The 25542-nt window shown below is 37.9% G+C and overlaps 2 protein-coding genes and 1 long non-coding RNA gene across 3 annotated transcripts; 2 read left to right on the top strand and 1 right to left on the bottom strand.

The window, feature by feature from the left end:
• The first annotated feature begins 229 nt into the window (after positions 1 to 229).
• Positions 230 to 2767, top strand: erh (ERH mRNA splicing and mitosis factor). The gene is made up of 4 exons (XM_028039950.1): positions 230 to 401; positions 843 to 930; positions 2009 to 2129; positions 2221 to 2767. The coding sequence occupies exons 1-4, from the start codon at positions 399 to 401 to the stop codon at positions 2321 to 2323; spliced, it is 315 nt and encodes a 104-aa protein (XP_027895751.1). The 5' UTR covers positions 230 to 398; the 3' UTR covers positions 2324 to 2767.
• Positions 2768 to 3258: 491 nt separating this feature from the next.
• smek1 (SMEK homolog 1, suppressor of mek1 (Dictyostelium)) lies at positions 3259 to 17138 on the top strand. Its single transcript, XM_028039949.1, has 15 exons — positions 3259 to 4355; positions 4615 to 4670; positions 4763 to 4861; positions 5663 to 6280; positions 6867 to 6944; positions 7047 to 7163; positions 8738 to 8854; positions 8950 to 9081; positions 10104 to 10206; positions 10298 to 10456; positions 11696 to 11865; positions 12429 to 12571; positions 13075 to 13265; positions 14516 to 14727; positions 15144 to 17138. Exons 1-15 carry the CDS (start codon positions 4214 to 4216, stop codon positions 15261 to 15263), a joined length of 2457 nt encoding a protein of 818 aa, XP_027895750.1. The 5' UTR covers positions 3259 to 4213; the 3' UTR covers positions 15264 to 17138.
• Positions 17139 to 17854: 716 nt separating this feature from the next.
• On the bottom strand, positions 17855 to 19273 carry LOC114158897 (uncharacterized). Its single transcript, XR_003598494.1, has 2 exons — positions 19117 to 19273; positions 17855 to 18321 (listed from the first exon to the last, which is right to left on the bottom strand). It is a non-coding gene; the product is annotated as an uncharacterized LOC114158897 (long non-coding RNA).
• Between the last annotated feature and the right edge of the window lie 6269 nt (positions 19274 to 25542).

Raw genomic sequence — 25542 nt, 5'->3', positions numbered from 1 at the left:
GTCAGTATTTATATTAACAATCTCCTCTGAAGAAAAATGATTAAGATTGTAAGATGCCAACTCTTAAAGACTACAAGTAATCCGTACGTAGTTGAGTACATTAGTATTAACTTTTTATTTTACATCAGAACTTATTTAGCTTAACTAGTTTCCAGTTGATACAAAACTAAGTATTTTACCAGTTCATTTGACTTCTTTTTTACTTTTAGTTTGAAACCACATTTTTATTTTGAAGCCGTAATGTTTTACAACCGGAAACACCTTTGCATCAGTTCCTTTAAGTGTTTTTTCGAGAATCTTTGCTTTGCTCGGCAATCTGAAAAGTAGATTAAGCGATTCATTTTCCCTTCTTTGTTTGCTTCCACCGTAAACTTGGGCGACCTGTAGTGAAGGCAGATATGGTAAATGTTGCTTGCACTGAGGTTTGAAATATAAGAAACGCTGTTAATAAGCGACACTGCTGTTTTTGCTAAGCTAGCAAGCTGCGACGCTAACAGTTGCTACTAATTTTAATCTGTCAAATGTATTTTTTTTTTATTTTGCTGTTACAAGATTAATTTAAGTTTGAAATTAACCCCTGAGTTGGATACTTGTTATATAATTTTGCTTCTGTTGGATTGGTGTCTGTTGTATTTTTTTATATGTACTTATTCACAGTCATGGCGTTTTGTCTTTAACCAAAAATGGTCTACACTCGTAATATTTGGAAATGACTGTGCAGAAGACCTCCATATTTATCTTTGGCATTAGAGTAAATAATGAAATCCATTTTTAGGTTATATAATTTGTGACATATTGCTATATAATTATGTTTTTATTAAATTTAAACTTTTGTTTTCCAGTCGCACACAATTTTGCTTGTCCAGCCGACCAAGAGACCAGAGGGCCGCACATATGCGGACTACGAGTCGGTAAACGAATGCATGGAAGGTATATTTTTTCCTGTCTTTTTAATTTGAACTATTTATACAGGTGTGGTTATGAAATTTAATGATGAATTGGTATACTATAAAGTGATAGAAGGGAACTGTAGCAACACACAGTTTTCACCCACGTTTTAACCAAGCGTCTGTAGGGCGAAAGACGAGAGAAGATTTGATGAAACATTATGTAGATTAAAAGACACTCTGACTTGCGTCTCATTAACTGTGGTCTTTGGGCTCATTGTCAATATCGGCTTGATTTTGTTTGAAAATGCTTTTTTGAAAAATATTTGAGATTAGTGTTTTGTTCTGTGAGACCAAATTATGAAAATCTATTGTTGTATAATGCAAATTACCTGTTAACAGTCTACTAAGAGATGAAGACCTGTATCAAGTTTGATAGAAGAATCTGAATGCATGGACCGAGACTCTGTTTTTGAGCAAGTCTCAGTCCGGTTTCACATGAACTCTTGTATATTTCACTTCTGTTTGAAAGTAGACCAGCCTCAATTGAACGTACTACAGGAAATGTACTTTTGGCTTTATGAGCCTAAAAAGGAGTCCTGCAGTGTTGCTAACGCCACTGCTGTATGTACTGAAATCGTACGTGATTCGTTGTTTTCCGCACAGCAATACTGGCAGTTTGTTACGGTACAGAATTGTACAAAAACATTTACAGACTCACTTTTCTTTTAATACAAAAAATTACTCTCAATATTTCTAAATATTGCAACATTTTAAAATGACAATAAATGTATTTTTTTAAATAACTACAAATATTTCTTGTGGCCCGGATTTAATAATTTTTGGTATGCAAAGAGGATAAATATAGCGGATTAAATTTAAATAAACCAAAAAATGTTTCTAGTGCTCAATGTTTTCAGTACTACAGAAATCAGGTTCATCATGGCTGTAGAGGTTTTTCCACAACACATTTTTATCAGCATCTTCAAAGAAGATTTTAATTTACTTAATATCAACAGACATCGAGACACTGTTACTGCTTTCCTTTAATCTTCATTGGCATGCTATTATATTTTACTTCCACATCTTGCTGTTCAGAACTATTGTGCCTTGTCTTCCAGGTGTTTGCAAAATGTATGAAGAGCATCTGAAGAGGATGAATCCAAACAGTCCATCCATTACTTACGACATCAGTCAGCTGTTTGACTTCATCGATGACCTGGCAGATCTGAGTTGTCTTGTGTAAGGATAGATTACTAGAAGAACGTTTTTGGCTGTCCTTCGTTCAGTTAATTATGCTCTCTGTAAAAAAATAATTTTGTTTTTAATACAGGTACAGAGCTGACACGCAGACATACCAACCTTACAACAAAGACTGGATTAAAGAGAAGATATATGTCCTGCTGCGGCGCCAGGCTCAGCAAGCGGCAAAGTAAAAGCATGTTTGACATGTTGTCCTTCTACATGCACCTGAAAGGATTTTAAACCCCTGTACTGCAGAGTGCTTCAGATATGTGTACAAGGACAACACCCTCGGGCTGGCAAGGGTTTCATTGTAAATTGTGTATGCATTGGAAAATGTGGTGGGGTGATAAAAACATTTCAGGGCTTTATATTGACGATTTGCTATGCCTAGGATAATTTTTGTCATTCCATTACATGCATTTCCAACTTGTCACACATTGAGAATTGGGGTAATGGCAGGGATGAACTTCTCTCTTCAGTACCTGCCTTTGGAAATGTTTTACATTATGGTTAGATGGTTTGTTACTGGATTCACTGCTGGCTTTACATGCAGCTGATTTATGTCTGAATTAGAGTGAAGTGAAAACATTCATAAGGTTATTATTTCTCATTTCATTTTTTTATTGCCATTATGGTAGAAATTGTTTTTTTTATCTTTTGATTTATGTAAATGTCAGACTTTTTAAACTCTTGTCTCATCTTTGAGTTAAATAAAATAAACAGTTGTTTTCTGACTTCTGTCTAATCTGCAATTATTGTACCACAACTCATCTTTTGCAAAATTGTCTTGTGATGGTAGTTGAATGAAATAATTATGATTAAATTGATATTATAGCTTGATACTGGACGACCCATATATGACCTATCACAGTAAGTGCATTTGCTGTTGCTGCTTTTAGATTTCTAACATCTTTTTCTAAAAGATAAAATTCTACTATTGTGACTTATAAAGAATTATAACTGTTCCAAAGCAAGTGAAAATATGACTCAAAAAAATCTTTTCGAATGGTCATACTAAGCATTTTTGTGGGAAAAGAAATCGATGGTAGAAAATTTGTTTTTTTTCTTTTCTTTTTTTGTCCTGCTACTGTCTCTTTAAATGTGGCGGGCTGCCCTGTTGTTGCAGTGTCGGAAACCCCGTACTGCCTGTGAAGGGACCCAAGATGGCTGAAAACTCAAGGGGGGCGCTTAGCAATTATCTGAGCAAGACGTCTGAAATGAATGGCAAATAACAGTATAATGTAAAGCGCTATCTTGGATTAATTATTCTGCTCCACTTTGTTAGTCTGCACAATTTTGGGGGATGTCTGAGTATTAGAAATGAGAGAGAGGTCTCTCCGCGGCCCCGAGCCAGAACATGGCGGAATACTTGGGGAAGAGACACCAGCTAATGCTAGTTAGCTGGCGTAATATTTAAAGAAAAGCGGAGACACTGTTTTTGATTTAAGCAGTGTTTGTTGTTCTCGAGTAAAAAAATAATAATGTTATCGGTGTTGAACAGCGGTGAGTTTGCTTTAGACTGTAGCTCTATAGTGAATATGTAGAGCGTAGGCAGCGAGCGTACTAGTTAGCTAACGTTACCTGCAAGCGTACAAACTGTACTGAGAGAAAACCAGTGCGTTTTTGTCGAGCTGGATTTATTTTGAATGTTTCTATCTCAGCTGTAGGCGTACAGTTTGTTATGTCTTTCCATCGTTTTTTGTAGAAAACAGACGAAAGCGTCAGTTGCCCTTCGTTCAGTTAATTATACTGTCGTTACCTTGCCACAATGGTTTCTGTGCTGTTTCTGCCAGGCACACTGCCTGTATCCCTGTTGAGATAAGTTTCGACTCGGCTTGGCAAAACTAAAATATAAAAAAGAAACTTGTAAATGCACAATCCTTCTGAGAAGGCTACGAAAACCCTCTTTATCTTCGACGATTTTCAAAGTAAAGATCAACCCCTTTTAAAAGACTTTTAACACTTCAGAAGTGGACAGGTGTTAGGGGTTAATCTGCAGTTGTGTTAGTAGGTGAAGAAGTCCCCCTGTGAGATCCAAAGAAGTTCGGGGAAGGAAACACCGGTTACAATCACCTGCCAAGATGACGGACACTCGTAGGAGAGTCAAAGTCTATACCCTCAACGAGGACAGACAGTGGGATGACCGTGGGACCGGGCATGTCTCCTCATGCTATGTGGAGCGTTTAAAAGGCACTTCTCTCCTGGTTCGAGCAGAGAGTGATGGTAAGTGAACAACTGAAGGGTGAATTAAAAAAACTCCCAGATTCTATATAGCCCTCTATACAAATGTTTACCTTTTTGGTAATTATTTTTATGTTAGTTGTACAGTGTGGTTTTAATTCTGATTTTACAACTTTGAGATTTCCCTTTCTGGGATTAATAAAGTGCTTTGTGTCTGTACAGTAACAGTATTTCTTAAAAGTAGCTTTTTAGCTTTGTTGCACATTTTCACCTCATATGTGTCACCTTCTTAATCTGGCAGGCTCACTACTATTGGAGTCCAAAATCAACCCAAATACAGCGTACCAGAAACAGCAGGTCAGTACACGACACAGTACTTGGCTAAAAAAAGAAATGTTCTTTTCTGATGTGTCCAGGTTGTAAATTTGGGTTGTTTTTCTTTTAAAAAGGACACATTGATAGTATGGTCAGAGGCTGAGAACTATGATCTAGCACTCAGCTTTCAGGAGAAAGCTGGCTGTGATGAAATCTGGGAGAAAATATGTCAGGTAACTATTTTTTGTGCGTTTCTGTCTCTTCTGTCATTGTGTGTAGTGGATATGCACTAATAAGTCAAGCGGGAATTAAAATCAGCCAGTTTTTGGTTTGCTTTCATTGATGTTTGGCAGGGCAATTTTGAAAAGAAATTCTTTCCTAATGCTGCTCAATTCATCAAAAATATATTATCATCACATGTGTAATATGCATATCTCTAAGGACAGTTGGAAGTGCAAAAAGTGTTGGCTAGTATATTCTAAGTGTTATGAACTTGTTTTTATCGTGTTAATATAATATTTAGCCAGTTTCACAGTCTCATGCAGAAGCTATTCAAAACAGACACAAATGACATTGCCCAAAGTGGTAAAGGTCACAGATTAGAGGAAGCTCACATGAGAAAGAGAGGCAAGCAGAAAATAGGCAGATATTGTGGCTGATGTTGTCATTGCATATCGCCACCGCAACATTTCTTAGTATCATTTAGTCTTCATTTTTTTCCCTGTTCAAAAAAATGCATCAAAACTAAGAAATTTAATTTTCTAAAAACAAAAAAACCACTTTTTGGTCTACAAACAAAGAGCATATAGTTTAATGTTCAGTATAACAAAAATATGAAAGGTTAGCAGTACACAATTAAATGTGCATAATCATTTTCTTATTTTCTTCTCTCTTACTTTTTAGTTAAAAACTACCAAATTTATCAAAGGGTATTTATTTTGAATGTCTTGATATTCTTTGTAATTGGTTGAAATGTAATACACTGTTTATGTAACTCTAATATCTGTTGCTATTCTGTTTGTCTCATCATCAAGGTGCAGGGGAAGGATCCGTCAGTGGACATCACGCAGGAAGTCGTGGACGAGTCTGAGGAGGAGCGCTTTGATGACATGTCTTCCCCAGGTTTGGAGCTACCGCCATGTGAACTAAACCGCCTGGAGGACCTTGCTGAGCTGGTGGCCTCCTCGCTCCCATCGCCGCTGCGGCGTGAGAAACTGGCTTTGGCAGTGGAGAATGAAGGCTACATTCGCAAGCTTCTGGAACTGTTTCGTGTGTGTGAGGACTTGGAGAACCGAGAAGGACTGCACCAACTGTACGAAATAATTAAAGGCATCTTCCTGCTAAATCGCACCGCACTCTTCGAGGTGATGTTTTCTGACGAGTGCATCATGGACGTCATCGGCTGTCTGGAATTCGACCCAGCACTGCCGCAGCCACGGCGGCATCGAGAGTTTCTGACTAAGACGGCGCGTTTTAAAGAGGTGATCCCCATTTCCGATCCTGAACTGCGTCAGAAAATACACCAGACATATCGCGTGCAGTACATTCAGGACATGGTGCTGCCCACGCCCTCTGTATTTGAGGAAAACATGCTGTCCACCCTGCACTCCTTCATCTTCTTCAATAAGGTGGAGATAGTGGGCATGCTACAGGTGAGAAACAAACATTGAAATACACGTAGAATAATCCCAGACTTGTTATGCTTTGCTCAGTGTGAAGTCGTCTGAGTTTTTATGATCAAATGACCTTTGTGTTTTTGCACCATGTCAACTCACCAGTGTTTATGTATTGCTGTCTCCATAGAGATAGAGAGGTGTTGTGTAAATCAGCGTGGCTGTGCTAGAGGCAAGCTAAAACGCATATAAACATTCACTATTGACTCAGAGACACTGTGCATATGATCTTTTAGCGTAAAGCTAAATAAAAGTTTTACTGTTTAAACAGGTTGAATACTTTGGTTAATATCACTTTGTTTTTGGCCCACACTGTCGTGTAAACATTTTAAACCTCACATTATCTTCTGATAAATTACACGCGATCAAAAAGTTAAAAAAATAATAACCAACCTTTAGATATACTTTAATTTGTAAGATATTTTGTTTTTTTTAGCGACATCTCACGATTGCGATTAATCAGCTGCTGTGTTGCATGTTGGACTGTCTTAGGAGAAAGTGATGTTATGATCATATTATCTACTTGCTACTCACCACTTCATAAACTCTGCCCTGTTAATGTCAGGATGATGAGAAGTTCCTGACAGACCTCTTTGCACAGCTAACAGATGAGGCTACAGATGATGACAAAAGACAAGAACTGGTATGCCAAAAATGAATTAGTGATTATCGCCTTGTAATTCAAATCAGACAGATGTGCTTTTTTTTCATGGTTAAAATAATTATGTTTTTGTATTTCTTTCAGGTAAACTTTTTAAAGGAGTTCTGTGCATTTTCACAAACATTACAACCTCAAAACAGAGACGCTTTTTTCAAGACTTTGTCAAACATGGGCATTTTACCTGCACTAGAGGTTATACTGGTGAGTAGAATGACATTTATTGATGTTTAGATTTTATAGTAACATCGCAGTCATTAATTTATCACATTTTCCTAATGTAAAAACAAAGCATGCAAAGAATATGAAATAAAGTATTTAGACCAATAAAACCTGTAGAACAGATTTAAATCGGTGTATGCAGTTGCCTTGCAACATAAAGTCTACAAAGCTCAAAGAGAAAAAGATGAAAGTTGAATATTTTTTATTTTGTTAAAGCATGAAGCAGAAATGGACTGGATGTCATGATCTTTCTGCTTTGGGACATTCACGTGCTCTAATTCTTCAAAATCTAGCATTTTCTATGTTCCACCTGAGATATTTCCAACCTTAAACCTCACTGTCATGTTGCTCTGGAATGTTGCTGCTGTAGCTAAGAGGGAATACACAAAACATAAACAGCGACATTCGAACCGTCACTTATACAGTACATTACTGTATTGTTGAGTGAGAGCATACTGTTTCACTCTGTAAAAATGGTTGCTAGAGCAAAAGTATATTTTGTCTGTATACAGTTGTATTTTTTCATCTTTAGTAGCTTTTCTCTAATTGGTGTAAACAGTTTCCTTAAGGATTAGAGGTACAAATGGAAATCTGGCATTCCTGATTTATGTCTTAATGTTTGTTTCTTTAATTAATCTAATTTTTAAAGTAGTGTCAGTGATAGCTGAAGGTAGCTGCAACATGTTTGTTTCCTCATGGCTAAAAAGCTTTAGAAGTAACTAAAGCTTTTTATTTTTAATGTGAATTCTGCTGGTATTGTGTTATTGTGGAGGACTGCAGTACAGCAAGATAGTTGATATCCTCAGAATGAAGAGTTTGTCTCATATTTTTCTATAACCTCATTTCACCAGTGAAGTTTCTAAATACTGTTTTAAACAACGGACAGCGGTGTGTTTTAGTTGTTCTGTTTGGTGGAGTAAATGCTATCCTGGGTCCATCTTTCTAAACATAACCGTCACTACATTTTGGTTTTGTTGATCCTTATGACTAATCCCTAGCTGCAATGTTTTGGCTCTTCTGTGGCACCACTTCTTTTAGGGCTTACATCGTATTTTTCTTTTTAAACATTAAGACAGAAAGGGAGGAATGTGAATCTTAGACTCAAAGCTCCATCAATGGCATATCTGACCTATTTGAATGAAATTTTTCTAAAAATTAGTAAACGTTAGCACATCAAGTAATGCATACATACAAGTAAAATCAAAGATCTAGTATGCCTAAAGCATAAAAACGCTCTTGGAAGTTCATGTTTTTATTTTGGTCAATATCGAAATAAGTTGTGAAACAGGCAAAATAAAAAAAGTTTATTGTAGATAAAAAAAAAAATTATTTACATTTTTATTTTTGGAACTGAATTTGAAATATATAAGCATGATTAATTGCATAAGCTTGATCACCTGCTAAGATTAGATCAGAAAAATACTTAAAGTAGTTTCAAATTCTTATTCCATGTGTTCTATTTTTTTTTTCTTGTTTTCTATTTGAATCTTTAGAATAGTATTTTATTTGTTGAAATAATGAAGCTGATAACTAACAGATCCTTCTTTGCCCAACAGGGAATGGATGATGTTCAGGTTCGTGGGGCAGCCACAGATATTTTCTCTTATCTAGTGGAGTATAACCCCTCCATGGTACGAGAGTTTGTCATGCAGGAGTCTCAGCAAAATGATGATGTGAGTCTATATGGAGTACTCTGAAATTAAATGAAAGTTATAGCACTTTCCCACAAGTGGTTTTAAACTCAACCCTTTTTTTTTGGGTTCTCCAGGATATTCTTCTCATCAACCTGATCATAGAACACATGATCTGTGATACTGACCCAGAACTTGGTGGCGCTGTCCAGTTAATGGGTTTGCTGCGGACTTTATTGGACCCAGAGAACATGCTGGCAACTGCAAATGTGAGTTTTCACAGCTTTCACTTTAAGGGTTGGCTAATATGTCCTCTATCACTATTAAACATGTTGAAACTGTTAATAAAGGACTATGATGGATTAAAAAAAAATCTCTGTTATTATTACGATAAATACCAAAAAATATTCTAATGGAAATATTTTGTCCACATTGCCGATCCCGACATCAGCTTTTAGACAACTGTAATTTTACTCAAAGCTGAGGCAAGATCTGTTTCATAAAACAATGTTTTAGTTGAAGCACAATTTTTGTCGTGGTGAGAAGCTTTTATGGATGCGAAGATGAGAAATTAAGTAAATTATGTTGTATAGGTTATGTCCAGAATCAAACTTTTATTAATTTGAAGGAAAATATAGCATCGGTTAATTCATAGCAGACTCTGTGACCATTTAAAGAATGTAAGAACATACTGTTAAATCTTCCATAAATTGAAGTTACCTTTGCTAATTGAATGAGTTCAGCTTTCCCAACCTAATCACTAGGGCCACTATGCCTGCCATTTTGGATACATTTTTACATACCAGACACATACTGGATTCTTGTATAATTGCTTTCCATAAATAATACTCCAAGCTGTACCTTAAATGCGAAATTGCACTCCAATTAGAGTATATCTTTAAAAGCAAAAGAAAAACCTAATAAATCTTTCCAGTATTCTGTATTGCAAATGCTAAAACATAGTTTTTGCAACTATTTTTTTTTTTACATTTTACAGTCATTTCTAAGACTGACATGGCAGTACTATTCCTGCTGACCAACATACTGTGGGTTATTAAGCTAAATGTTTTGCTTAGTCTGTAGTTTTGACATTAACATAAAAGTCACAATAAATCCTTAAATAGATTTGCAAGCAGAAATTGTTTCTCACAACCAGAATTGAATTTATCAAACCTATTTATATACAGCTGTTGCAATCGGTCATCTTTCAATCTGTTGTGATCTGAAGTAGACAGACGAGACATTTGAAATTAGCGAAATAATACAAAAGCTTTTCTTTTTTTATCCCCAGAAAACAGAAAAGACAGAGTTCCTGAGCTTTTTTTACAAGCATTGTATGCATGTCCTCTCTGCTCCACTATTAGCCAACACAACAGAAGAAAAACCAAGCAAAGGTACTGAATATTTTTCAAATGTGGCTATCTTGCATTTTTATTTCAAATGTTAAATTTTTAATTAGTTGTCTGCATTTTCTGTTGTCTGTAGATGATTTTCAAACAGCCCAGTTGCTTGCCTTGATTTTGGAGCTGCTAACTTTTTGTGTTGAGCATCACACGTATCACATCAAGAATTACATCATCAACAAAGATATCCTAAGGAGGGTTCTGGTTCTCACTGCCTCTCAACACGCCTTTTTGGCACTATGTAAGTCTCACATGAATATTTTAGTCATTGCCTGGTAACCTATGTACAATAAGATGTGAATATTCCTACCGTTGTAGTGATGCACACGCGTTAGTACCTTTAGAATTTGACCTGTTTAGATGAAAGATGCACTTAAAAGGAAATTTGTTACTTGTGCTGTCGTGGAACTGTAGCATTTTTCTTAATAAACTACAGAATGGGATGATAAATATTGGGAAAGTGTTTAAGCTTTCCTTCACCCTGATCATGAACAAAATTTCTGTAGACAGACTTTAATACGTAAGATGTGGGGAGTGCTGACACCGTGACCAATGGGATTTCTGTTTTGCTGTATTTCAGTGTACCACTGTTATTTTTGAATAATTTCAGTCTCTTTCTGTTTTAAATTCTCACCACAGCAAAGTCATTTATTGTCATGATTATTATTATGACAAGGAGGTATTTTCACTTGTAATACCATTTATTCTAATGGGAATGTTCCAGTAAATAAATCCCTTTTTGATTGAGGAACTTGTTCATAATCTAAAAAAAAACAGCTGCTCAATACTGAGCAAATGAAAGAGTGATGGAAATGTATTCTGTCTTGCTGTTGTTAAATATTGCACTGAAGCAGATTAATTCATTAGTTTAGATGCAGGTGTTAAGCATATGTATAGAAATTATGACGTAAGACTTCGTTGGTAAACGTAGTTCCAAAAATAATTTTTCTTCAATTCATTGTAAGTCATAATTCCATGCTTTAGTGATAGTTTAACCTATCACATCAAATCACATTCTGCTGTAACAAAATGCATGACCGAACTGAATTGTGGGTAAAGGGTGAATTGTATTTAGCAAGTGTCTCTAACTAAGATATTGCTAATGTGTTTTATCGTTGATGGCACATTGAGTTCAGCCATAAAACCTGTGGAGTGACGTGTGTCTGTTCTTTCCTTTAAGACATGCTGTGTGAGTTTGAGTTGAAATGTGCCAAGAAAACAGATTTTTGTGCCTCTGCTGTGTGTCGTTTCCCTGTTAGTTTTGTGTTGCTGGACATTTGAATGTTTCCTGAAAGGATTTCTTGCTGCTCCTGCTGTGAATTGCTGTTATTGAAATTTAAGAGACGTATTTATGGCTGCGTGTCAAATGTTTGTGTTTTCCCGTTAATTCACAACTCCACGAAAGTGAGTTTTAATGCTATTTGTATCTCAGCTGTGCAAGTTTGAAGCTCAGCATGAAAGTATCTATCATCATTTTCAGGTGCCCTGCGCTTTATGAGGAGGATTGTAGGATTGAAGGACGAGTTCTACAATCGGTACATCATGAGAAACTTCCTGTTTGAGCCTGTCGTTAAAGCCTTCCGCAACAATGGATCGCGCTACAACCTATTAAACTCAGCTATGATTGAGATGTTTGAATATGTTCGTGTGGTGAGTATTGTGTCCATGCAATTTATTTTCCACGAAATTGTTTCTGCTTAAATTGGAAAATCTAATCATTAAAAAATATGAATTGAATTTTTGGGAATTTTATGAAAAGGTTGTCGTTCAAGTGAAGATAATTTCATTTCAAAGTTTGTTTACTTTTCCTGTCAACTTTGATTCACTATTACCATATTTAGAAATTATCCTCTGTTTCTTTGTTGGTCTGTTTGTTTTGTTTTTTGAATGTTCATATGAACAACGTTAAAATCTAAAGTTCTATCTCTTGGGTTTAAATTGCCAAAACAAGTAACAATTTCTCATGGATTACCCACCTCAGAAACCAAAAACAATTGTTTTTTATGGCAATAGAAGTTCCAATATTATCTAATTATTCGTGTGATGTTAAAGTTAGTTCAACAAATATGATGTATGTTGTGCTTATAAGTATATCACCAGTCATAGTTTGCAGACTGTCTGCTCTCTGTGCTTAAATCTAATTTCTTTTCTCCTTCTATACTTTTCTTTCCATCTGTGATTTAATAACAGGTTTATTTTGCCTCCCATTTTAGGAGGACATAAAGTCTCTGACAGCTCACATTGTGGAGAACTACTGGAAGTCTCTGGAGGATGTAGACTATGTCCAGACATTCAAAGGCCTAAAGCTGCGATACGAACAGCAGCGAGAGAGACAAGACAACCCCAAACTGGATAGGTGAGAAAATCAAGGCGCGGCAGTGCTATTACTGCTACGCCAACCTGAATTGTTAGGAAAGCCGGTTTTTGTCTTGAAAGTTAATAATGTTTTTGTGATTTCTCTTTCTTCATTTAGAGGTTAAAAAGTCCAGCATGAATATGTAAAATTATAAGTAGATCCTTTGCTTTAGATTGCTTATTTTCTTCCTCACAGTTTGCTGCTGACTTTTTTAGCTCAATACATTCCATTGATGACTAAGATTGTTAAATGTTTCAGTGAAAACACAAACTTGAAGATCGTAAATGAAAAGCAATGCTGCAAATTGTTGCTCATTCATAATTTCAAGCTGTAAGAGCCTGTTCAAGCAGAACATAGATGATTTCTTATTTCCTTTTTATATGGTTTATATGTTTTTTGTTGTGGTTGACATGGCAACTAAAAGGTGCCTGGTCATAAATAAAAGACTTGCTAAAAACTTTTTATTCCTGAGCTAATTTTTTTCCCCATCTGAATCTCGACAGCATGCGCTCCATCCTGCGGAACCACCGTTTCCGTCGCGATGCACGGACGTTAGAGGATGAGGAGGAGATGTGGTTCAACACAGATGAAGATGACCTTGAGGATGGTGAGGCCGTTGTTCCACCCTCCGACAAGATGAAGAGCGAAGAAGACCTTATGGAACCTATTAGCAAATTCATGGAGAGAAAGAAATGTAAGTATCAGAAAATGGCTCTGCAGTACGCTTGAAGATAATTGTACGTTGTAGAAATTAGAGGACCAGCTATAATAAATGTGTACTGCAGGTTAGCAATTTTAATGTTATATTAAAGGTCATGGCGAATAATAAAGGTTTCTAAAACAGGAGTACATTTAGTTTTGGTCAGTTCAATTTAAAATCTGAATTGCTAAGTCAAACCTAAAACAGATTATTGTTTGCCAAGTCTTTAAACTACAACTCAAACTACATATTTTTTGGGAAATAAAGCAAAACTTTGCTTTGATTGTGCGTGCAGCATGTTAGACAGGGTTAAGCCTGATTATTCTATACAGTAAAAACAGAGAAATATCCCTTTACACAAGTGCTGAATCTGAATCTTGGTAACCAAGAGAAACAAAAGAAAAATCACATCAGTTATGTGCCACCCTTGTCAAAAAATACCGCATCATTATTCCAACCCACATTGGTAGGTGTGCGTAGCAGCACTTAACAGACTATTAGAAGATGGTGGTCCTGGCAGGCAATGGAGATGATGCAGTCCCCACAACTTCTTAGTGTGTAGTTCTTTAGAAAACAACACTAAAGTGGTTCTAAATGATGTGTCAACAATTGTTTATAGCTAGTGTTGTTTATTATGTTGACTAATTTGTTGCAGGCCTAGTATGCATGTATATAGTGGGTCACTTAGTTTTATTAAACAAAAGAAAACTAAATAAAAACAGCCTTAATAAACTAAATCAGAATTTGATTTCAATGAGTAAAGACCTTTTGTTAATTTTTGAAAATGCCTTTTAATTATTTACAAACAGTTGTACATGCATTCTTTTCAGTTTGGTGTATATATTTGTTTGCCATTAATCAAAATAAAATAAAAAAAATCTTTGAGCACAAATAGAAGCCATGAGCTCAAAATATATTAATCCATTTTTTAAAGTGGACCAAAATATGCTTAGTTTGAAGAAAGTTCTCCTTAAAACATCTCTAGTTGTTAGTAGACGTGTGAGATTCTCTGAGGTGCAATTTCACTGTATTACAAAAATGTATTTTTAATAGTGTTTTTTTTTTTTCTTTATTTAAACTAATTTTAGCAATTTTGAAACCTGGACTATTGAAGCAAAATTGCTAGTCCATAATTTCTCTGTTTTCCTCTTTTACGGAAAACAGTCTCTTAGTCTCTTCCTCACCCTAAAAATGTAAGTAGTTTGGTGAGAATAACTTTTCTCACGTTGTCATGTTGCCCACAGTGAAAGACACGGAGGATAAAGAAGTATTGGGCAAGTCGAGTTTGTCAGGCAGGCAGAATCCCAGCTTCAAGCTTTCCTTCTCTGGATCCACTAAGACCAGCCTGGCCAGTCCTCCTTCATCGGCATCACTGAACCCAGGTTCTCCAGGATCACCAGGGTCTCCCGGCTCTGGGGCACGAAGCTCACCCCCCATGACAGCTGTAACCACAAAGGTATTTGTTAAAACTTAAAAAAAACAACAATAAAAAAAACTTGAGAAATTAACCACTTCAAAAATTAATTAGCACAGCTTTTGAACACCCTCTAGATAAGAGAGTGAATAAAACTTGTCAAAACTATGAAGCTTCACACCTAGACTGTTAGATTTCACACAGAACCTGCTTTTAATTGCAATCACGAGCAATGTCATTGGACAACTTTACAGTTTTTTTTTTTTTACCAGATAATACATGAAAAACAATAACGCATAAATCACATGCCTTTTAGACAAACATGTTACTAAAATAGAAGTTCTGTTAGCGGCAGCTTTTTGAGGAAACTGTTTAAAGCCAGCAGCGACTGCTGAACTCCATTATTACCTCCTCATGTACGGTCCTTTGATTTATGGCATTTTGCTTGTCTGCCGCAGGGAGGTTTAGTGGGACTGGTAGACTATCCGGATGATGATGAAGAGGAGGAAGAAGAGGAGGACGGAGAAAGTCAAGAGGATGCTCTACCGCCCACAAAAAAATCCAAACTGAGCTCGTAAAGAATCCCTGTTGCAGCTTTTGCTCCACTCAGACAGTCTCAGAATATTGACTCTTCACAGGAATGATCAAACTTGCAGACAAATTGAATGAATGAAAGCCGCCCCTCGTAGTGAGAGGGCGGCCCAACGAGGAGCAGACTGCTGATGGATATAAAGCCTCCTCAGATTCTCCCAGTTCATAGAAGTGCCAATCAGGAGAGCAGGAGTGGACAAAAACCGTCTGAGAAGTGGAGGGGACGTGAAACGTTTTGGTGGATGATAGAGCTCCCACGAGAGAGCCTAGTTGTTGTTTGGTGATTTCTCAACTGGAGGAAAAAGACCACATACTAATACAAATGTACACACAGAGCATATGTGCTCGGACCATAACCCACTGCCCCCTTCCCCTGCCCCCCCACTCAGGGAAGGACATCACAGCGACCCAGATGGGTCAGCCAATTCAGACCCACACCCACCTATTGCACCCCATTCCCTCCCTAGAGTTCACTTCCTCACTGTTCCTTTCTGCTTCCTTTTCTTCTGCTCTTGTTTCCTTCTCTTCGTCGGTTGCTTTTTGTTCCCTTTTAAGTTAGTTTCTAGGACCAGATGGGAGGCAGCACGAGGCAAACGGCTGCCCTTGTTGTCATTTGATGTCATCAATGTTGTTGCTCCTCAGTGGATGTTCTTTCTCTGAAGAGAAAAAAAAAGCCAGCAGTTTTTTTTCATGATTTTCCTTTTGTTCTCTATTTGTCTCTTCCACCTGTTTTTTGTAAATGACAACAAAAAAAGACCTGCCTTTAAATGTTCAGGACGTTTTCAGACACACTTGAACAGGTTTTTAAAGACCTCAGTAGGTGAGCTAGTTTTACCCTTTTTTGCCCTTTGAAACTGCAGATTTTTTGGAGAATTTGTAATCCCATCTTGATTAAAGATTGAGTGGAATTCTAGATGTGATTTTTTTTTGTCATATCTTCTCATTTTTTTTCCTTTCAAGAGTGTACACTTAGTTGTTCGGAAAATTTGGGACCATTAAAAATGATCTTTCCTGTAAGATGTCCCCTATCTTTGTCCTGAGAAGTCGTCGTTTCTTTGAATCCAAGATTTGATCTTTTACTGATGTTTTCCCAGAACGATGCCAAGGCAGAGCAGAAAAGAACAGCGCAAGGAAAATGGAAGATTTGTTTTGACACATTAACATTTCAATTGTTATTCTGTTCCAAACTGCTTGTTTTGCAAGTTGAACAGTGTCAAGTCGTCTTCTGAGCCCTCACAGCTTTAAAGAAACCAGTTTTGTGAGATTTTTGGATGTTGAAGTCTCTATGATCCACCAGGTGGCGCCTTAGGTGCATAGTAAAGCTGGTATATAATTATTTCCACCCGAAACATTTCTACTGCACTTGAGTCAGCAGCAGTGAATGTGTGTATATCTGTAGTGTAGATACAGCTGCTTTGTCATTGTCAGTGGTTAGATTTACACATTATAATAACCCAGAAAAGACACCACAAATATTTTCTATTCAACGTCAGATTATTGTACCTATTACAGTATAAAAAAGCAGACATGTAACTCCACACAATAAGCAATTAAAACTACTTCTAAATTTACAAAGTTTTTATATTTTTTACTGAACTTCCTGCCTCACCTATAAATAAGACTCTTCTAATATTGTTTTAAATCTCCTAAGTAGAAAGAGACTGGTATTTTTGCATAAAGTTATTGAAAGGGAGCAGACCTTCATTGATGTCACTGGCGGAAGTTCACTTGTCACAGCAGCTTTAGTTGAAAGAGAAAAGAAGACAAACAGCCAGTAGAAATCGATGTGTTTGGAAAAGAACTGCAAGAACCGATGCACTAAAAGTATAAAAAAAAAGATATCCAAAGTGTAACATGATAAATAAATATGCACAATCACACCATCAGTCTCGTACCGATCCGTAGTTATTGGCAAACTTCCATCATAGTTTACATCAGTAGTGTCCTATTCTCTTGCCACCTGGTACAAAACCATCAAGTTGAAAATGTTTGTGGGCAACAAAAACAAGAGTTTTATTTTTTTAATTAAAGATGCATGAAAAATATGTGAATCTTTGTTCACGTGCTCAGCAATAAACTAAGCTATGAATATTTCAGTGAAATATTTATTTTTGTGGAAAGTGAATCTGAATTTAACTCAACTAAACTTTACTACAAAACACTTTTTGTATATTTAATGGGATCAACTGATTTTTAGTTTAGTCAAAAAAAGTGTCTTCAGCAATAACAATGGAATAACAATGGAATTTGGGAAAGCATATGCTTTCCTTTCAAAACATATGCATAGAAATTCAGCTTTATAATTGTTTATAATTATACCCACAAATGTGTGGATATTTAGTTTAACCGTGACATTTAACAATTATCGCCTGGGGTACAGTAGCTGACAATATTTAGTAATGCAACTGCACTGTGCTGAACCAAAATACCCCCCTTCCACTGGATAAGGGAACACAGTTTTAAAAAAAATGTTTTCACCTCCCAGTGTATGTGGTAAACTCAGTGGGAGCCAGACTACAAGTCCAAAACAAACAGCACCAGGGCCACCAAGAAGTCACTGTGTTGTCCCTCCAAGTGTATTGTGGCCTTCAAACATTGTTTTTTAATTAAAACCTAACAGAAGAGGTTCACTGGGTGCCCAGTGTGCGACGAGAGCCATCACACAACGCCTATTAAGGCTCTCATTCAGATGAAAGGCATCTCCAGACAACAGCAGCTTTTGAAGAGCAGCCCTCCCTGCCAGCCTCTGTTTGCTCCTCTGCAGGAGTGTGGCAGAGTCTGTGTGTTTGTTTCTGCCTTGCATCTCTGCCAGAGGAGAGGCCAGCCTGCTCCTGGTGCCAGCTCCTGTTCCACCAGAAAGCCAGCTGCACGACCAGTGCCAAGTGGCTCACCCGACTGGACCCGCCTGTATGTCTGCCAGGCTGAAGAGTCTCCATCAGGGACACTGCTGTCCATCTTCCTGCTGGGTTCATGAAAAACGTCTTTGACAGCTCTCTTGATTGGCTCTGCCCCCGAAACAGTTGGTTCAGTAGTTCTTGCTGAAGTCTGTACATGGATCACAATTGGGGAAATTTCTATTTAACTTTTGACATGAACACAATGGGAGGACTAACATGCACCATCAGATTGTTTTGGTGTTAATCTGATAGCATATTATTATGAGACAAAAGTAATGCAAGCAACAAAAGTGTATGCCATTATTATTCATATTTACAGTTACATTAGAAAATAACGGTCCTGTTAAGTGTAAAGAAAGAAAGAATGACATCTAAATCATACTTAGTTTGAAATCTTGACAAACTTTCAGTTTCCATTGCAAACTCTATATCTTCTACTCAGTTAAGGACACATATACAGTATTCATTTATGCCTATTGATGCATATTCTACACATACCAAAGGTGGTACTGAAATAACTTTGCCCCCATCTAGAGGTCACTATTATCACTCATGCTTATACACTGTAGCTCATTTGCACACTGTATGCCTTAAGTTATATACGTAGGTGATATATTTAAATAAACAATCTAAATTAGAATCTGCATTACAACAAAAACACAGTTTTATATATAATTGGAAACATCTCCATGCAGTAAGGAAGTCATTATACAGGGAAAAAAAACAGCTAAGCTAATTATCAAATGCTGGATTTAGCTGGGTAGCTTCAGTTGTACTTGGAAAACAGCTTTCATGTAATAGCAGGGATACATGACACTCCTTTAAATTACACCTCTAGATGTCAGTGTTAGACCATGATTTTTGCAATCATAAATATTACAGCAGATTTTCTTTTCCTTGTGTGCAAGCAAAAATATGTGTAGCCTTCTTTCAGACAGCTGACCTTCAATGCACAGCAAAGCAAAGCAAAGGAAACAGACACCATGTGCTCCTTACAGCCAGGGAGAACCTGCTTCCTCTGGTGTTGTATCTGGGAAGTCTATACAGAGTTATTTTGAAACAAAATATTTCTAAATTGAGGCATGCTTTTATAACATGAACAATGCCATATAGTCATAAATATTATGCCTTGAACTCAACATTATGTTTTGTTGACATTCAAATAAGCTGAATTCAGCATTTCAATTTAGCTGAAAAACCTCTCGTAAAATAAACTGTCAAAATCTGTAGATTGTTGCAATATTGGAGTAATTACCAGGGAATATAATATAATTTCTCATCAATACAGGATGTGTAAGAGATTCTTCACTTTTGTGATTCTGAGCGTGTTGCAAAACAGAAGTGAACAAAAATCTAATGGCGATTTTCTCCATTTCTAACTTTTACGATTTAAAAACTATAAATATATTTATGTATGCACATTTCAGGTAGCTGATACCCCCAAAAAACACACAGATGTCTGATTGAGGTGGTTTCATTACAAAATAAACCTGATAAATTTCAGTTTGATGATTTGAGTTATCTTCATAATGTTTGGATGATTAGTTTAGCACGACAGTTTCTTCTTTAATCACTAGAGGGCAATAGAGACCACACAGGTCTTGAATTTAGGTATAATTTAAATAATCAATTTCTTAAAAAAAAAAAATTTAGCAAATTGGTGGGATCACTTTAATTGATCAAAGGAAGACTAAATAGAGAGGAAAAAGTAATATGTTATTGTAATCCCATCTAATCCTGCTAACCAAACCAGGATATATAACATAGGAAATGCGCCTCCTCTCATGCGGGTTTTCGGAAACCTAACCGAGGTTGTGAAAACAAGCGCACAAAGCCCGGCTTCATGTCTCCCCACCGGTCCGGGCGTCGCAGCAGACAATGACCCGTGTATCCCGACACAAAGTGCTCTCTGTGTCCACCGGAGCTCCCCCGCTCTAATGGAGGTGATTGGCCGTGTTCGGCACTGCACGTCTGCCGCCGTGTGTGTGATTAATCACCGGCTTAAACGCTGGAGCTGCTGAGCGTCCCCAAAGGCGGAGAGATGGAGGAAGGTGGACCCGGTGCTGCCGTGACGCCCCACCCCGCCCCCTCCCCCACCTTCCCCTCAGCCTCCCCAGGTCAGCATCCGTCGGTTAGCGAATGAAAGAGTGGAGAAAATTCATCTTCCGACCCCATCTGGTTCACATTAAGCCAGAGGTGAGAGCCTGTCACGAACAGAAGTCCGGCAAGCTTTCCATGAGATTTCCTTTTAGGAAACGGAATTACTGGGTGACAGATAAATTAAGTCAAAAGGTTCCCAGAATGACATGATTACAACATAAAAGGAGCAAAATGGGCCTCATAGCGAGTTTAGCGAAGGCTGCTCTGGTTTGAAAGTCATTATATTGATGCTGACCAGTCGCTGCGACAGCTATTTTACTTTAAACATCTCCCAGCTAAAAGGCTTGAGTTTCCTAACGCAAATCGTACGCAGGAATGATAAATTACCAAACAACTAGGTGGGATTTGATCAAAGAAGATATCCTTTTAAGAAAACGTCCAAATTGATCTGACTTAATTATAGATCCTAATTGGTATGAAACGTATTTAAAGGCATGAATAGATACATCAGATGTCTCTTGGGACTAAGTAAATATAGAAATCCTCTTCACAAAGGAAGAGGGTCTGATCTTCAGACTGAAAACTTCTTTTCTACCTCTTGGATTTTTGGTATGACTTGAAACCAATCACAGTTTTATCAATAAATTAGTCTTCTAGTCAAATCAATTCTGAAAAATAAAATAAATAAATAAAATAAATTATACAATTGTGTAACCTATCATAAATGTAAAGAATGGAAAATATTGATTTGATATAAGTTGATCTAGAAGGATGAATAGAAGGTTTTATAATTTGCCAACTGTATCTTACGGTATCAGTGAAGGCTAATTTTGTGGGTGCTGTGGTGGCGCAGGGGATAAGCACAACCCACAGAAGGAGGCTTTAGTCCTTGACACGGCTGTCACAGTTTCAATTCTTGTTCTCTTGACCTTTGCCTCATGTCTTTCCTCTCTCAATACCTTACTTTCCTGTCTGAGCACTTTCAAATAAAAGGCCACTATGAAATGTGTGGAATTAAGTGCTTGAGTCAAATAAGATATGTCCAAAATGCTATGTGTATTCTAAAACAAATACAGTATTGTTGCACATGATCGTGACAGCATCATGCTGTGGGAAACGTTTTCTTTCAGCTGAGACAGGAAAGAAAAGACTGAGGCAAAGGTTTTCCTTCCAGCAGGAAAACAACCATAAAGATATAGCCAGCATAGAGCTATACTGATTGATATGAAAGCATGTCCCTGCGTCTGCTCTGTGTTGTTCTATCTCAAAAAATCCTCATGAAATACATTGGAGTTTGCGTTCTAAGTATAAACACACTCAAAAAAAGTTCAAAGGGGAATGAATACTGTTATCTTTTACTAGAAACAGCATGCTATTAAATTCAATGTCTAGGAGCATTGCATTTAATAGTGCTTTTGTAATGTGAACTCCCACATTGGAAAATCAATCAGATTAAGTCCCCATGTACATGAAACCACTGGTACTATTAAAATTGCATAAAACTCACACTAAATAAAATAAAACCGACTTCACCAGCCCTCTGGGCACTTATAACTGGAGGTGTTGCTGATAAACTGCCGAGCAGCGCAGCACTGGGAAACAGAGCGTCTTCTGTGAGGCGAAAACAGCTCACAAAGACATCCAACATTAAAAAAAAAAAAAGAAACTCATGGTGAGAAAGTATATGACCCAACCATAACGCCTGAGCTATTGAATTTACCTCTTGTAATGTAGCATGAATGAAGTCCTTAAAGGTATCAGTTTCTAGTCAATAAACAAGAGGGATTCGGACATGTGGTTCAATGAGAGTTGAACATGTGAGACCAGTCACACACATACATACAAGCCCACTCTCTCACAGATACTTCTGTGTATATTACTTCGCCCTCTGACTTAACATATCGGTAACCAGTAACAGAAACCTACTTAAACAGGACCGTTCCCAAATTACAGTAGCGCTCGAAACTGTGTTTGACATCCACAATTTGTGTCCACTTTTGTTTCCACGGAGTGAACAGCCTGTGTGCAATCAAATTTATTTTGGGTTTTTCTTTTTACCATGCAGCCCGGCGTGATGCCTCCCACTGCTGGAGTGTCTGGGGCTTTGATGGTGACTCTGTGTCGTGTGGCGTTGGTGTCAGAGCCGTGCCAGGCGGCGTGTGTGGTCAACGGGGGGACTGAGATGCCGCAGGGGATCATGGCAGAAGCTCCCACAGCTCAAGCTGGTGTCCTCATTCTGTTATTGTCTATTCATTTTCTTCCTCTGGTTACCTCGAGGAACTCTTTATTAAAAATGTGCCTTTTTTACATAATGCCTGGGCCACCCCTCACTTTTTCTACCTCAACTTTCTATCCACACACCCTTCTTTTCTGGGCCAAAGGGGCATATGGTTTGCCTGGGCAAGAGATAAGAGAGACTTGTCAGCGTTGCGGTGCTGAACAAACACATCTTTCATTTCTTCCTCAACTCCTCTTCCCTGACCTACTCCTCTCTACGCCTGTCTATGCTTTATTTTCCACCCCCCCTTTGCTCCTCTCCTCTCCTGAGCTGCTCACCTCCTTCGTCTCTGTGACAGCTGGGCACAATTAGGAGCAAGAAGCCTTTTGTCTTGTCGGGGGACAGAGAGAGAGAGAGAGAGATTTTGTTGTATTTGCGGGTGATGGAGAGGAGATGCGAGGCAGAGAATGGGCTTCAGATGCTCTGTGAGGAGCAAAGACGATGGGGGTAAATGAAGGGCTGGAGTAAAAGAGGCAGATCTCCTCACTCTGAATGAAAGGCTCACTATATCCACTCCGGTAGGGCACATTATAGACATGCGCTTGCTCACTTTATGGAGAGAAAAGTGGTTTCCACCAAGCTCTGCTTTCATTTGTTTGGCTCCCTGGGCTCTCACACATACACATTCCCATGCGTTGACATTTGTTCTGCACATGCATACTCCTACTGTACGCGTGGAGGATTTGCTTTGATTCCTGATTGCTTCGGTTTCTGCGGTGGCTTGATCAGGTTACCGTTGAAGCTCTGTGCCAAGCCGGTGTGTCTGCATGTGTGTGTGTGTATAGAAGTGTGTTGGGAGTAGCGCAGTTTCGTCTGCTATTATTAGTCCTCTTCTACAGACCTGACTCTTTCCCCCCCACCCCCCGTCTCCTCACTGGCACCAGCGCTTCATTATCATCCAGCTCCCGTGCAGCAGGTCTATGCTATCACTTCCAGCGACAACAATGACAACCCTGCTCCCATTCCAGCTGGGCTTTTTATAGGCTGCCATACTCCTGTGTACATTGTGCTAATTAGTCAGTGTGTCAAAGACATGGGGTGTAATAGCTTCCCAGAATCAGGTGACACACTTACACTCTACTGTGTGCTCAAAAACTCAAACCAGCCCACTGTTAACAGTCATATCCTTGACCAGCATGGCATTTTGAAGGGCATGAAATCTTCGGTAAGTACACTTCAGTCAAATGAGCGCAGTGACTATCTCCACATAGAAAGACAAATACATAACACTCTGTTCACAGCATCCCATAAGACAGGCAGGAGGCCTGTGGCAAACTGCAGGGTTGCTTTTGAAGTTGAAAACCCAAAATCCATTTTCTTACACCCTTGTCCCTAGTGGGGTTGGGAGGTGCTGGTGCCTCTCTCCAGCTAACGTTCAGGGCGAGAGGCAGGGTACACCCTGGACAGGTCGCCCATCTGTCGCGGTGCTGAAGCTGTATGTGTCAAATAAATACATTTTTTATCTTGAACTTAGATAAATAAATGTAGAAATTCATCTTCTATTTTATTCTTATCACAAATTACAAATCAAAATCAGTTTGTGGGACTAACTGCTACATGAAAAGTGATTGGTCTGCAGTTGTTGTGCAGGTTAATTAATCAAATGTTAAGCACAGAAAACAAATAAAATTGACAATAGTCAATGGTTTTAATCAAATCATATTAATTTTTTTATAATGGTCTAGTCCAGTGGTGCCCAACGTCAGTCCTTGAGGGCCGGCATCCTGCATGTTTTAGTTCTCTCCCTCGTTTTATACACTTATATCAAATTGTGGCTCATTGGAAGGCATTAACATGCTGAAAAGGTTGTTATTACCACCAGGAAGAGAACTAAAACATGCAGGATGCAGGCCCTCGAGGACTGACTTTGGGCACAACTGATCCAGTCAAAGTCCAGATCAAAATCTTTGGTCTGGACTTAAATTGAAAATCTATGGCGATTATTTGAGACATTGTCCATCCAATGTGACTGAGCTTGAACTGTTTTGCAAATAAAAGTAAGCGATTGTTACAGTCTCTAGATATGCAAATAAAAGTAAATGCAGTGACGGGTAATCCTGCACAATGTTTGACTCTGGGAGGCTCGATACAAAATAAATTTTTATATTTAGCAAAAAAAAAAAAAGACAGAAATTTTCTTCTCGTTTGCATTTTTGTTTTTGCAACTTTGAACTGTTCCATCACCTACAGCGCCAATAAAATGCACTGAAGTGTGTGCGATTTTTCTAATATGTAAAAAGATTAATGACTACTGTTGCAGTACAGTTGTGTTAATTTATAACCTTGTTGAAAAAAAACCCCGCCCTTTTTATTCACTAATGCCTGTGTTTACATTGAATATGCGCTCATCTAGATCTGCACGTGGATGTTTTGATTGTGCCTGAGTCGTGTGGCTCCAAATGAAAATAAACCGCCAGTAAAAAGCGTCTGCTCCGGACTGAAGTCATGCTGTGGCTGCTCTTTTCTCTTGTGTTTATTTTCTGACCCGAGTCAGTAAGATGTTAGTTTAGCAGAGCTGAAGATGTGACCCCTGGGTTCTGAAGTCTGTGGTGCAAGTGGGCTGCGGATTTAGGGTACGTGTGTGATGAGTCCTTTGTGGGTTTTTTCCTTCCTTTGGATCAGTCGGAGTTCAGAAGTTCAGGCTGTGCCGTTGTGGGCACTACGTCTTTGAAAACGTCTCCAGGATGCAGTGAAGTTATGAAGAATAACTGATAGGATTCCTTGCCATTTTTTAACCTTGAAGCAAACTTAGCTGTTCTTAAATTATTTCAAGAGATATCAGCTTTGTTTTTCTCTCACACAGAATTTTGTTGAAGATATACACTGTTAAGATTACACTTAAAAGTGTAATTTCCTTATGATTAATCTTTTTGAATGTACTTTCATGTAAGAAAAGAAGAACAAAGTAGAATAATTACCATAAAAACAAAAAAGTCCCAAAGAGCCATATTTCTTCTTCCTTATATAATACAGAGTTTTTATTGTTCCTGC

The sequence above is a fragment of the Xiphophorus couchianus genome, chromosome 15 (assembly GCF_001444195.1).
Source record: "Xiphophorus couchianus chromosome 15, X_couchianus-1.0, whole genome shotgun sequence".
Taxonomy (NCBI): domain Eukaryota; kingdom Metazoa; phylum Chordata; class Actinopteri; order Cyprinodontiformes; family Poeciliidae; genus Xiphophorus; species Xiphophorus couchianus.
Note: the sequence above shows the minus strand (reverse complement) of the source record. Positions and strands in the feature narration are given on the sequence as shown.